This window comes from Centruroides sculpturatus, unplaced genomic scaffold (assembly GCF_000671375.1).
Source record: "Centruroides sculpturatus isolate CEXI.00-Female unplaced genomic scaffold, Cexi_2.0 scaffold766, whole genome shotgun sequence".
NCBI classification, from domain to species: Eukaryota; Metazoa; Arthropoda; class Arachnida; order Scorpiones; family Buthidae; genus Centruroides; species Centruroides sculpturatus.
The window spans coordinates 269,885-284,002 of NW_019384954.1; the positions used below are offsets into that span (position 1 = coordinate 269,885).

General features: G+C 27.1%; 1 protein-coding gene across 1 annotated transcript; it reads right to left on the reverse strand.

Annotated features, from left to right (window-relative positions):
• Window positions 1-46: 46 nt before the first annotated feature.
• Window positions 47-13,902, reverse strand: LOC111632336 (retinal homeobox protein Rx-like). Its single transcript, XM_023376745.1, has 6 exons — window positions 13,499-13,902; window positions 9,017-9,278; window positions 6,910-6,971; window positions 6,093-6,227; window positions 5,479-5,576; window positions 47-965 (listed from the first exon to the last, which is right to left on the reverse strand). The coding sequence occupies exons 1-6, from the start codon at window positions 13,695-13,697 to the stop codon at window positions 279-281; spliced, it is 1,443 nt and encodes a 480-aa protein (XP_023232513.1). The 5' UTR covers window positions 13,698-13,902; the 3' UTR covers window positions 47-278.
• Window positions 13,903-14,118: the final 216 nt, after the last annotated feature.

A 14,118-nucleotide genomic window follows, 5' to 3' on the forward strand; every position in this document is an offset into this window, starting at 1 on the left:
TATTATTTTTCCACATTTTTTAATTTTTTTTTTTTTTTAAGTCACGAACATCAAAGTCAATCGGAGAAACGTAAATTCCCGATGAGCAAATTAACACATTATTTACCAGAAGGGACTTATTAACAAGTAGTCTGTGCTCTTCTGGCCATAGAATTTTATATATAATATATATATGTGTAAATAGTCCATTAAAGTGTGTTTCTTAGAACTGTTTATTCAGTCGAAAGTTTTACTTTTAACTTCATCAGAATATACAAAAGAAATGTATGGAATATTTTTCAAATACACGTGCGTTGTAACTCGGCCATTTCTCTAGTATTTCTTAGGCTACTGTCCGACCTGGATGTGGCAGGGGGTGGAGAAGATTGTTGTTCACGCGCCTTAAGCCGTAGTAGTTCCAAACTGGAGCATGATGCCGATTTTCCAATATTAGCGAGTCCTAGATAACCGGGAGTAACGGGAGCTCCGGAGAACGATGTGCTGCACAATGTGGGAAGAAAACCCGATTTTGTTAGAGTGGATGTAGGAGGCGGAGGAGGTGGTCCACTCGGGCTCAAACTGGATGACGTTGTCGAAGTACCGACACCGGAATTTAACATGTAGATGGAAAGTAGGGCAGAACTGAGAGGACCAACCCCCTTAGACCAGGCGGTGCTAGGAGATGCTGTAGGTGGAAAGGCGTGAGGGATGCCCGATGTACCGTGTAGCGCTAATATATGGCCCAGTCCTAGAGGCGTGCTGAGACCAGATAGGGATGATGTGTGTAATGCCGATGCCCACAACTGATCGGACGGTCCTAGCGATAGAGAACCAGCAGCGTTACCAACGTGTAGAGGTGGGGGTGTCGAGTACAAGTCGCTCCTGGCAGCCAACAGTGGTTCGCCGCTTCCCGTATAATTTGGACTGTCTCTGCCCAAGGCTTTTTCTCGTTTCCTCCATTTGGCTCTTCTATTCTGGAACCACACCTACATAGACACAAGACAGAGAAATCTTATCAATCTTATAAGTATCTAATTTAATAGAAAATATTCTAATTATTACACTTCACATCACGTTCTGTATGTACATTTAATTTCTAAGTTTTAATCGAATTTAATTCGAATTTATATTCTATAAGCTCTAAACTTGATATTTTTACGTTTTATATTTTTCTAAGGACTTATTTTTATAATTTTCACATAAAAAAAGCTAGTTTAGAAAGTCTTTCGAGAGAAATTTGAAAGGTTTTTTACTCAGATTAATGAGGCATTTGTACACAAATTAAAGAGCCCAAAGCTACTTAAACAGTTTAGGAAATACAATTAAATTGGGAACTTTAATTTTGTTATAATTTTACACGTTTCGTTTATAATTAATTTCATAATTATTATATAGAACAATTCATTAAACACGAAGTTAAAATAGTAAAGATAATATATCAAATTAAAAATTTGATAAAAATTCTCATAGGCCTACCAAATCTCATATAAATACTTAAAAATATAAATTAGATCTATGCTTTTTCTATATGAAATATTATATAGTAGTAGGCCTGTATATAAAAATTTATTGCACTTCATTCATTAGATTATATCTACAAATTTATCGGTCGTTTCTATTAAATATAAGTAAAAAATCGAATTATATTGGCTATTATTTATTTTTATAAGTAAAATATACTTAAGAATAAATTCGATTAAATCAATATATTCATTAAAATCAAAGATAAAGTCCATGATTTTTGTGAAAAAATCAAGTATTGTGCGCTTTATACGCTTCGTTCCTTCGCCATTTCTACAATTCTCAATCGAAGAATTAACCTTTAAATTATTATATTCGTAGAAAAATAACAAGTAATTCAATATTCGAAAACAATTTTTAAATTAATAATTAAATCATAAACAAAAAAATATATATATATATATTAGAAATTCCACAAGTCATGAAGCAAATGTACGGCATCTACTAAAAAAATCTGATGTCAGAAATTCTGTCCTTCTCTTATATTTATTTTAAAGGAAGAGAATGAAGCTAAAAAATCTTTTCCTTTCTTTTATAAGTATTCAGCAAGTATAAATTGTCCTATCTTTTAAAAAAAAATCTTTTAATCTTAATTAATGTCTATAGATTTAATACTATCAGTAACCTTTATAAACTTTAATAATTTTTAATAATATAATTTAAATAACTAAAGGTTATATCATGCTTTACGTTAAATAAGAAAATCGAATTAAATTCCTAAATTAGTAATTTTATACATGCAGAATTAGTGAGAAAATTCCAATATTGTAATAAATTTCCAGCTGTTGACAGAAGCAGATAAAACTTTAAATAAAAATTTTTAATATTTTACATAATTTAATTAATATAAAATAAATAAATTTTGCGAGTTTTCCTAAAAGTTTTTCGCTCAGACATACAAACTAACTCAATAAATTACACCTTTTACATGCTTCCTATATAAATCCCATTTCGTTAACTTTGTTTCCATTGCCGATTATTATATAACTGTACAGTACTGTACAAGAAATCGTATTGATTCTTTAGGATCTATACAAATACATAACTAAAATTAATAAAGTAACGATACATAAAACGATCTCTGCTTTAATTTTTTATAAATAATCCTAACGATATAATAAAATTTAAGGTTTTTTTTTTAATATTAAAAAAGTCTATACATTATATAGGCCTACACGCTTACGATATATACTTATTTACTACAGAAATATAACTAAAAATCAATATTTTAATTCGATATTTTTGCCAAATAATTAATTTTAATTTGTCCTGAAAATAATAATAAATAAAATAGATATTATTTTATATTGTAAAAATATTCCTATGAATGCAAATTCTAGATGAAGAACGGTTCCTTATCTCACTTTTGTTAGCGATTCTATAAATGTTATGCTATTTTAAAGCATTTTTAATTTAAATTTTTATTTGAATATTGGTAAATTATAAAAATATAACATCAAAATTTCAATATAGAATATAATATTTAAGTTATTAAAGAAAATAAGATGAATAGTTTCTGCTAGAAACTCTCGTTTCGTAGGCCTCTGGATTGAAATGGAGACAATTATAGTTAATTAACAGTGTTTCTCAAACTTTATAAGCTCAAGGACAAGTAAAATGTCCGAAAAAAACTGTAAATTATGTAGGCCTAATTACTTTTTAATCCTATGTGGGTATTACGAACATTTAGGACACATTGTATTATTTATAACATAATAAATCTAAAAGTATGTTTGAATACATATGGAAATAATTAATTAAATCGGAAATAAATTATTAAAAGTGAATCTCATTCAACAAAGTTTTAATTTTTATCAATTAAAGTCTGCCTGCGGACACTTGTCCCATTGTCGAGAATCACAGATGTGGACTACAGATTGAGTAACTCTGCTTAACATACCTTTTTATATAGATAAGAACGGCGAATAGTTTAATTTATAGCCAAATTTTTTGAATTAGTTGATGTTTTTCCTAGTCAGTAATACTTAGAATATAGAGTTAAACAATATTTGTTTAATTACTAAAATTTTATAGCTTTATCTAATCATTTTTAACTGAGTGTAAGGTTAAAATAAGCATTAAATATCGTTAATTTTAGCAAAAAGAAAAATACACAAAAGCATTGAAAAGGGGAGTAAAAACAAATAATTTTTAGATAAAAAGAAGTAAATAAATTAATTAATTTACATTTCCAATTTTGAACATCTAAACATAACAAAAAATAATATTTATTTTAGTTTATATAGAATAATCCATATTCATTTTTGTAAAATTGATTGTTTCAAATAAAATTACTATAGGCGACTTCACCCCATTTACTCTTAAATTGCTAGAGAAAGTAACAAATGATGCGAGAATTGGAAAATAAAATCTGAGATTTATTTATTTTATTTTATTTTTTATTTATTTCGAAATTAAAAATAATTTATTTCAATGTATAGACAATAGATTCAGTTACACACAATTTATTTAAGAGTGTTTAAAAGTATTGTACGCTTAAATATATATTCAGAAATTCTAATTTCCTATGAATTCCAGACAATAAATTGCATATATGAGGATTTTTAAAGGGTATTTACTTCTCTAGGTACTTAATATTTAATTTAAATAGACAATATATTTAATATTGTATATTTATAGATGATGTTGGAGAATCTTAAGAGGTGCTTTTAAGATACCACAACTTATGCGACTCTATATATCTTTATGTGATATAGGGACATAAAATAACGTATTCAGGAAGCTTCGGGGATATTTGAAGTGCTATATTATATATATATATTTCTAGGTAGCTCCTGAACATATTATTCATATCTGAAAGATAAGACATAACAAAAAATTTTGATATTTGATATTGTTTGTAACAACCGTTTACAAAATCCTGAAAACATTCGAAGAATATTTATTAATTATACTTAAGATCATGAAGATCAGAAGAAGATTTTTCAACTAATTTTACTAATTAAAATTCATTTTCTAGCATCCATTATTAAATAATTTCGAAAGCAATACAAGAAAATCAATAATAATTCAATCTGAAATGGAGAAAATTTGTATAAATTTACTAGAATATAGAGAAATTTATCTTTTAATTTGTTCCTTCCGTTCTTATAATTGTAGATCTATCCGATTAACACACTATTAACCACTTAAGGAGTATCATATTCAAATGTAATTTTTTCGTAATTAAAGGAGAGAATAGGGAGGGATGGAAAATTCTATATAATTCATTTTTGGATGGATTCATTCTTTCCATAAAGTAATAGATGCATGCAGTAGGCAATGTATAACGTGAATAAGAGACTAATGGCTTCTCTTGTCCTAAAGTGTGCTTCTCGAGCGGGTAGCAAATTGCTAGGTATTTGATGGATACAATTTCCGTGAATTGAGCGATAAAGTAATTGATTCTGCCTCCATTACTTTGCCTGGGGGTAGGAAAAGATCGCTACGCGAATTAAAAGGTTCGGATTAAACTGTTATCAACTGTAGACTTTGAACTAAAGTTGAGCAAATTTTATTTTATCCTATAATTTTATTCACGTAATAATGTAATATCTACCTTAAAAATAAATTAAAATTTTCTATATCGACTGATCGAAAGAGCCGATTTGCCAGTCTAATTACCCAAAAAATTTCATAAAATCTAAAGATAATACATTTAAATCAAGTATTATCCATTTAGATTTATCTTTAAAATTAGAAAAAAGAATTTATCTTCGCCGTATAAATTAACTTTAAATACACTTAAGAAGCCAGAATTTTGAAGTATAATAAACATTCTTTTTTTAAAGATCTATCTTCTTTTAATCTTTAGTTACTGTGGATTTCTCGATCTTACCCTAGCTTATATTAATTACTTTCTGAAAAAAAAGCCAATATTGAAGCAAAATATTTAAGAAAAAAATTAAAATAACCTATTAAAAATTTACTAAATTAAAATTTAAAGATATAAACATTAAAATAAATCTATAAAACTACAAGAATCAGTTGCACTATGCATTCTAAATGGGATTTATCAATTAAGTTCGAGCTCCATTTGCATTTGATAAATTCCATTTTCTCTCTCTCTCTTCTCGCTATACAGATCGATATACTTTAAGAATCTAATCCTATAACGATATAGGGCCAACAATACCCAAGTTTATTCTTTAATTTAAATGCTAAACAGTTCGAATGAATCGAGTCGCATCTTTCAGAAAAAATAAAAAGAAAAAAAAATATTATTTTATATATAGCTTTATATCAAAAAGAAGTTAAAATTATTTCGTAGAATAAACTACATTTTTATGTTCTAAAAGAAAAAAAAAACTGAAATTCTCCCGAATCGATAACAGCAGGATATCATAAAATTTGAATTCTTTACATTTCGAACAATTTTACATCATTGAAAAAAAGGTGGAAAATAATTTTTTTTTAAAGTTTTATAATGAATTATTTTATTTATTTATTTAATAAATCATTAAAAATTTAAGTAAAATTTCTTTTAAAAGAATAAAAAAAAAAAATTCTACAGCTCATTATAAAACTATAAATAAAGCAAAAGTTAATTTGTACTTGCTGNCTCGGTTTATCTTCGTTGTCACGAATTCCACCTTCTTCCGAGTTAGTTTCAGGTTTCGATTCTTCCTGAGATACTTTTTTTCCTACGTTTTCTATAGACTTAACATCAGAAGATCCTTTACCACTTCCTGTATTTCTATTCACTTGAAAGGCCGTAACGTCATTTCCTGCGTAAATATAAGTTCAATTAATATTTTATAATTATAAAACGAATGTTTTTTTTTAATATTTTATTTATTAAATAACATATTCTAACGAAAAGTTTTGATAATTTCGTTATTTTCCCGAAAACTGTTTTAGAAGGGAGGGAAATGTTGTATCCAATCGAAGAGGAATCCTATATTTCACTTCAAAATTACTCCGGAAACACCGTTAATTAAAAACTTTTAGTAATGTTACTCAGTCCCCATTCATCTCTCAATATGAACGTCAAAATCTACTTTCGAGTGAGCTTCAAAAACTGACTCTCTAACAAATTATCCAGTAATAATTTCAGTTAGGCGACTGTGTCATTTCCAGTTACTCATTAGCACGTCCAACATTGCTGATGGTTTGACTCGTCTCAAATTATCCAAGTAATAAAATAAAATCTTTTTTTTATTATTATTATTATTTTTATTTTTAATTTTTATTTTATTTCCTTCTTTCCCAATTTTTCACTTTGTAATATCAATAGGGGTAGTGTGCGCTTACGTCACAGATGCTTAGTAATTACGATCGTTCATTCTGTTATCACCGCCAGGCAATCCAAACAGAGTTTCTGTTGTCTTCTAGATTTTTTTCTCCCCCTATTTTTTTTATTTTATTTTTTTTGTTAGGACCAGAAGACGGTATTTATTAAAATCTGACTAATGGTTTTTCTCTCGAACGAAATTGCTTTTTCAGCAACTAAAATATCCACAAAATGGCATCTAAAATTTACTTAGATATATACATTTCACTTCGTTTTTTTTTTTTTTTCTTCTCCCATGGATTTTATTTTTGTAAACGTGTCAAAATCTATTTTAAATAATAAAAATTATACTGTATATTTATATATTTTAAATTAAAATTAAGCCTGTATAATTTTATACTCGTACAATATGTTAACATTTATATTAAATTAATAAACACGTACTGTACTTAAACACGGAAATTTCACTAATTTATTCATTTTTTTTAATGAAAAATATAGAATTTTGATTAATTTTATACAATGTTAATACATTTTTTTCTTTTGTAAATGTATAAAATATTTTTGAAATTTCAAGAAATTAAAGATGCTGATTGTACAAGAAACTAGTCTTTTCTAATATAAAATTAAATATATTTTTTTATTTAAAAGACTAATTAATTAATAATGTAGATAATATAATTTTGCAGATAATTAATCAAAAAATAAAATAAAAATTTCTTAGAAAATTGTCCTAAAGAAAGTCTTCTTTCATTGAACTAAGCGCATTCGGATATGAGAAAATAGACAATAATTATTGAATAATACAAATAGTTCAGAGAATTTTTATACAAAAAATAAACCTCTCTTGAACTTATTATAGTTCTTATAAGCTAAACTAACTGATAAATTAATTTATATTTTAGATAATTATAATATTCTATAGTGAATTCTTGGTTAAAGTGTACAGGGGGGAAAAAATACAAGAACTATATTTGTGCTTATCAGATATTTATAAAGTACTGCAAAATTTCTAATTTAAATAGTAATTTTTCATATAATTCTGTACAATTATCCGTTAAAAGTAACTAAATTTATCCTATGCAACTATGAAATGCGATTTTTTTTATCTGTAGTTTAAAAAAATAGTCGTATAAACAGTAAATAAACATAAAAATCTATTAAAAGTGATAGTAAATTGATAAATCAAGAGAAATAAATCCAACATCAACTCAATTGGAAGGATTAGGCCAACATCCCATCTAGATATAATTGCGAGTAGATAAAAATTATTTAATAATTATTTACTTCAACAGAAGATAGAATAATTAGTAAAAAGATAAAGTCTATGAATTGTGGTGATTTATTAATCAAAATTCATTCTTTACCATTAAAATATAGAGAAAATTTATTATGACAGTTCGGCATTACTTTAATTGAGTTATACGAACGAAGACGGATTCGTGCATTATTAGCTATTTAGTTAATAGCTTTATCACAGTTTTCTAATTATAAAATAATAAAGGAAACATATTTCGCTATTTTAAAATTTTATTAGATTTGAACGATAAACAACTATTTAAAAAAAAGAGGAAAAAAAATTGATCTTCTTTAAGCTATCTGCATCATCCTGGAAATGTTTGATGTCTGGTATGAATCACCAAAAATTGAACAGGAGGAGCTTAAAGAAAATGGTCAGGAAGAAAATATCAAATAAAAGAAACAGTATCCGGTATAAGAAGAGATAAGAAGGAATAAGGATATAAAAAAAAAACAAAAATAATAGCTAAAAATGTTGCTTTTTTCATTTAATATAATCAAAAATTCACTTTAGTTATATTATTTTTGCAGCAAAAAATAAATACTTCTAAACCACATTTCTATTTAAAAATAATTTCTTCTTTACAACAGCTAATAATCTAAGGATGTACAGTACTTATTATTTGAAAATATATTTTGAAACAGAACTGTAACAATACTTAAAAGGTTATAAAATAAAGTTAAGCAAAATAATATATACCTTAGAATTTCAGTAAACTGTATTTTTTTAATTATTTACTGCATATGCAAGTATTCAATATTTGCTTTAAAGATTGTTTATTATTGATTTTTGATTTAAAAAAAAAAGTACTTGATTTAGGAAAAATAAAAGTATTCTATTTATTTCAAGATCTTTATATTGATCATAATTGTTTATTATAATACAAATCAATATAATTACAGTAGAACCTCGATTATCCGCCCTAATTGGGGACTGGGGTTGGTCGGATAATTGNTACAATCCTTGTTATGAACTAAGACCACTTCTCTAAGATCTCGGGGTATTGTGTTTTTTCGAATGCTCTTTCTAGTTGATGCAATTGGTATGTAGTAAATGTAGTTCTGCTACGTCGAATTTTTCTCGGTTTATCTTCGTTGTCACGAATTCCACCTTCTTCCGAGTTAGTTTCAGGTTTCGATTCTTCCTGAGATACTTTTTTTCCTACGTTTTCTATAGACTTAACATCAGAAGATCCTTTACCACTTCCTGTATTTCTATTCACTTGAAAGGCCGTAACGTCATTTCCTGCGTAAATATAAGTTCAATTAATATTTTATAATTATAAAACGAATGTTTTTTTTTAATATTTTATTTATTAAATAACATATTCTAACGAAAAGTTTTGATAATTTCGTTATTTTCCCCGAAAACTGTTTTAGAAGGGAGGGAAATGTTGTATCCAATCGAAGAGGAATCCTATATTTCACTTCAAAATTACTCCGGAAACACCGTTAATTAAAAACTTTTAGTAATGTTACTCAGTCCCCATTCATCTCTCAATATGAACGTCAAAATCTACTTTCGAGTGAGCTTCAAAAACTGACTCTCTAACAAATTATCCAGTAATAATTTCAGTTAGGCGACTGTGTCATTTCCAGTTACTCATTAGCACGTCCAACATTGCTGATGGTTTGACTCGTCTCAAATTATCCAAGTAATAAAATAAAATCTTTTTTTTATTATTATTATTATTTTTATTTTTAATTTTTATTTTATTTCCTTCTTTCCCAATTTTTCACTTTGTAATATCAATAGGGGTAGTGCGCGCTTACGTCACAGATGCTTAGTAATTACGATCGTTCATTCTGTTATCACCGCCAGGCAATCCAAACAGAGTTTCTGTTGTCTTCTAGATTTTTTTCTCCCCCTATTTTTTTTATTTTATTTTTTTTGTTAGGACCAGAAGACGGTATTTATTAAAATCTGACTAATGGTTTTTCTCTCGAACGAAATTGCTTTTTCAGCAACTAAAATATCCACAAAATGGCATCTAAAATTTACTTAGATATATACATTTCACTTCGTTTTTTTTTTTTTTTCTTCTCCCATGGATTTTATTTTTGTAAACGTGTCAAAATCTATTTTAAATAATAAAAATTATACTGTATATTTATATATTTTAAATTAAAATTAAGCCTGTATAATTTTATACTCGTACAATATGTTAACATTTATATTAAATTAATAAACACGTACTGTACTTAAACACGGAAATTTCACTAATTTATTCATTTTTTTTAATGAAAAATATAGAATTTTGATTAATTTTATACAATGTTAATACATTTTTTTCTTTTGTAAATGTATAAAATATTTTTGAAATTTCAAGAAATTAAAGATGCTGATTGTACAAGAAACTAGTCTTTTCTAATATAAAATTAAATATATTTTTTTATTTAAAAGACTAATTAATTAATAATGTAGATAATATAATTTTGCAGATAATTAATCAAAAAATAAAATAAAAATTTCTTAGAAAATTGTCCTAAAGAAAGTCTTCTTTCATTGAATTAAGCGCATTCGGATATGAGAAAATAGACAATAATTATTGAATAATACAAATAGTTCAGAGAATTTTTATACAAAAAATAAACCTCTCTTAAACTTATTATAGTTCTTATAAGCTAAACTAACTGATAAATTAATTTATATTTTAGATAATTATAATATTCTATAGTGAATTCTTGGTTAAAGTGTACAGGGGGGAAAAAATACAAGAACTATATTTGTGCTTATCAGATATTTATAAAGTACTGCAAAATTTCTAATTTAAATAGTAATTTTTCATATAATTCTGTACAATTATCCGTTAAAAGTAACTAAATTTATCCTATGCAACTATGAAATGCGATTTGTTAATGTTAGTAATAAATATACCTAAATATTTTTTATATAAAAGAGTTTTTTAAAATGTTTTACTTATTTTATTAATTTTTAAACGGAAAAAAACATTAATTATTACTTAAAATTTGATTAAAAAGCACGAACATCACGCCGCTTCTGCATCCATTCTTAACTGTTTTATATATAAAAATGTCTTACGAAATGAATTTTAAATCTTATAAAATTAAAAATTCTTAATGAAAGAATAAATATAGAGTTTTATAAAGTAAAAGAAAACATAGAGATATTATTAGTATCAACACAATTAGATTTACAGCAAATATTTATAATAGGAAAATAAGTGAAACGTATATAGAACTGTATATAACGCGCATTAAACATTATACTTTTACAATTATTATGTTAATAGAGTAAAAAATTAATAATACTTTTTGTAATTTATAAAATAAATTTAAATAGGCCAAATATTTCTTTCAAATATTCCCGAAAAAAACTGCTAGAAAATTTATAAAATTAAATCTAGAAAGAAGTAACGTATCAGAAGATTAATTAGAATGTACAAAGCTGTTCGTTCTTTAGCACTTAATTAAAACAAATTTAAAAATAACTTGACATGTCCTTTATAGGCATGTGCATGTACTAAATGTATTTTCTATCTCTGTGCTCCGTTTTGAATCTTCTGTTAACTTTCCAAAGAAAACAAATGGGATAAGTTTATATATATTGAAAAGAAACAAGAATTTAACTACTTAAAACTGTAAATATACTAAATTAAATAATGAGAATTGAGAAAAATAATATAAATTTACTACAGAAATTATTTAATTTATGATATACATCACGGATTTTGAAAATATAACAATGATACAAATTGATGAGGATAAGTAAGAGGAAGTTAAAGAAATTATAATGAAAATATAAATTATGATATATTATATTATAGATTAAATAAAATAGAAAATAAATAAAAGATATTTCTTAGATTAATTTAATTGTAAAAGCAATTTACAACTCAATTAACAAAGCAGAGTTTCGGATATTACTTTCATTAAGAACATCCAAATCTTATGCAATATTAATAATAAAGAGATGTTCTATTAGAAAATGGCCGCTCTTACGTAATTCAAGAACACTTTTATAAACCGAATTAATTAATTTAGTTTCTTAGAAATTATTTAGCAAATTGTTTGCGATCGAAAGAAGTACCTTTCTAAAGTAATGAAGGCTTTTATTTGTCTTGATACTTAATGTAGTAGACTGTAATTACAGTACGAGGGGAAGAGGAATCTTCTTCATTCGAGATACCCACTGAACTGAACCAGATTAATCAGGTTCCGAGTCATTTTTATTATTATAGGACAGGAAAATAACAGGAAATGACCAAGATTTGCACAATCCGCATAACTATACAATCCTTGTTATGAACTAAGACCACTTCTCTAAGATCAATCCTGTCCTTGCTCTCTAATTACATAAAAATAATTATAATAATAAAGATAATATGAAGCAATTTACTGTGATTTTTGAATGAATAACGAGTTTTAAAAAAATGTATATAATAATGATTAAACTTTACTTTCAATTATTACTTCGCTATATTTAATAATAAAATATCTCATGTGTGTTGCATGTGTTTGCACTAGCGATTAAGTTTTATCAATTCAAAATTCTAGAATTAAAAGTTTAATTAAGAGAAATTCTATTGTTATGATACAGAAATGCAGTTTTTTTTAACATTAAAAATTATTTTTTTCAGCTAAAATAAGGAGTTATTTGCTGTTAATTCCATTAAAATGTATACAAACTTTAACACGGAGAAACTACGTGAAGTAGGATGAAGGGATTTATACTGTTAGTGCCGCTAAAATAGAAGGAAATTTTCAAATTTTAACACGAAAAATTAAATATTTAAACTGATAAGATGAGAAATATTTTATTTATTTTGTTATAAAAGTATAAATTACAGAATATGAGCTGGGAAAATGTATGATGCGAACAATAAATGATCCGGAAAGTAGTAATCATCCCGACATTTAACACAAAGTTGTGTTAAAAATAATAATTGTTATATTCTTTTCAATAGATCGTAATTTAGAATTTGTCAGATTAAAAAAGATTATTTAAAAGTAACTATATTTTAATAAATAAAACATCTGTTTAGGATTAAAAGTATAAATGTAGCCATCTGCCTTTAAGGTTCTCTACGTTAAAATACATGTTACGTGAAATAATTAAGCTTTGTTCTTATGAAATAATAATAATAATAATCTATAGCTGTATTTTTGGAGAGGAATATGTGTTAATTTTAACTATTTTATACAATTATTTCGTTTGTTTGTACGTATTAATCTCGATTAATTTGTTTCGTATCCACTTAATTTAATTGGATCGGAGTTTGCGATGATAGACTACATTTAAAGGCTAGGAAAGATTAGATTTATGTTTTATAAGTATAGAAACTACTCACGAATAATCAGTAATAGTCCGAAATGAAGATTTTAGTCTAGAGTTAAGAGGAAGAGTAGAAGAGAAGTGATGTGACAAAGGAAAAACGTTGTTTAGAATTTACTAGATGCCAAGGATCCGAGTGGATTCGATGGCAGTCAAGAGGGTCTACTTACCACTTCTATTGTGCACACTAAAGTCTAAAACGTCGGGGAGTTGAGCGAGTGACGACTTGGGGGTGGTAGTAGAAGGAGAATCTCTGCGGTAGCACTCTTTGCTGGGATTGAGCAGCCTCTCTATGCTGTACAACGAGACCTTAGCTGGAGCACGTTCTGTAGACTGTCTCTCCATCGGTTGGCAATTTTCTTCTCTCATCTGTCCGCTGTCCGAGGGTTCGAGACTCGCACGTGTCGCGGTCCCGAGGAGTTAGACTGCTCGGTATGTGCGCAGGTCGGGATTCGTCCCGCTTACAACGCCCCCACTACCGCACTGGTCCAACTGGGGACGTCTGTTCTATGGGCAAATATCCCGTTAACGCAATTAGCGACCAGACCAGACACGGAGCACCTTTAATGAAATGTTTGCCGGTTGGCGCCGCCGTCCGATTGGCTGCTATCCCGATAGACTCGGCCGTTCCCACCTAATTTCGGTGCTAACGCGTGTTGCGTGGAAGAGCAATGCGGGGGAGACGACGGATCCCCCCTTCGCTCTCATACACTCCGTGTTTACTTTGAGTTTTGGACCAGTTCATTACGTGCCTAATCTCTTCCCCCCTCTAAAAGACTATACAATAGAC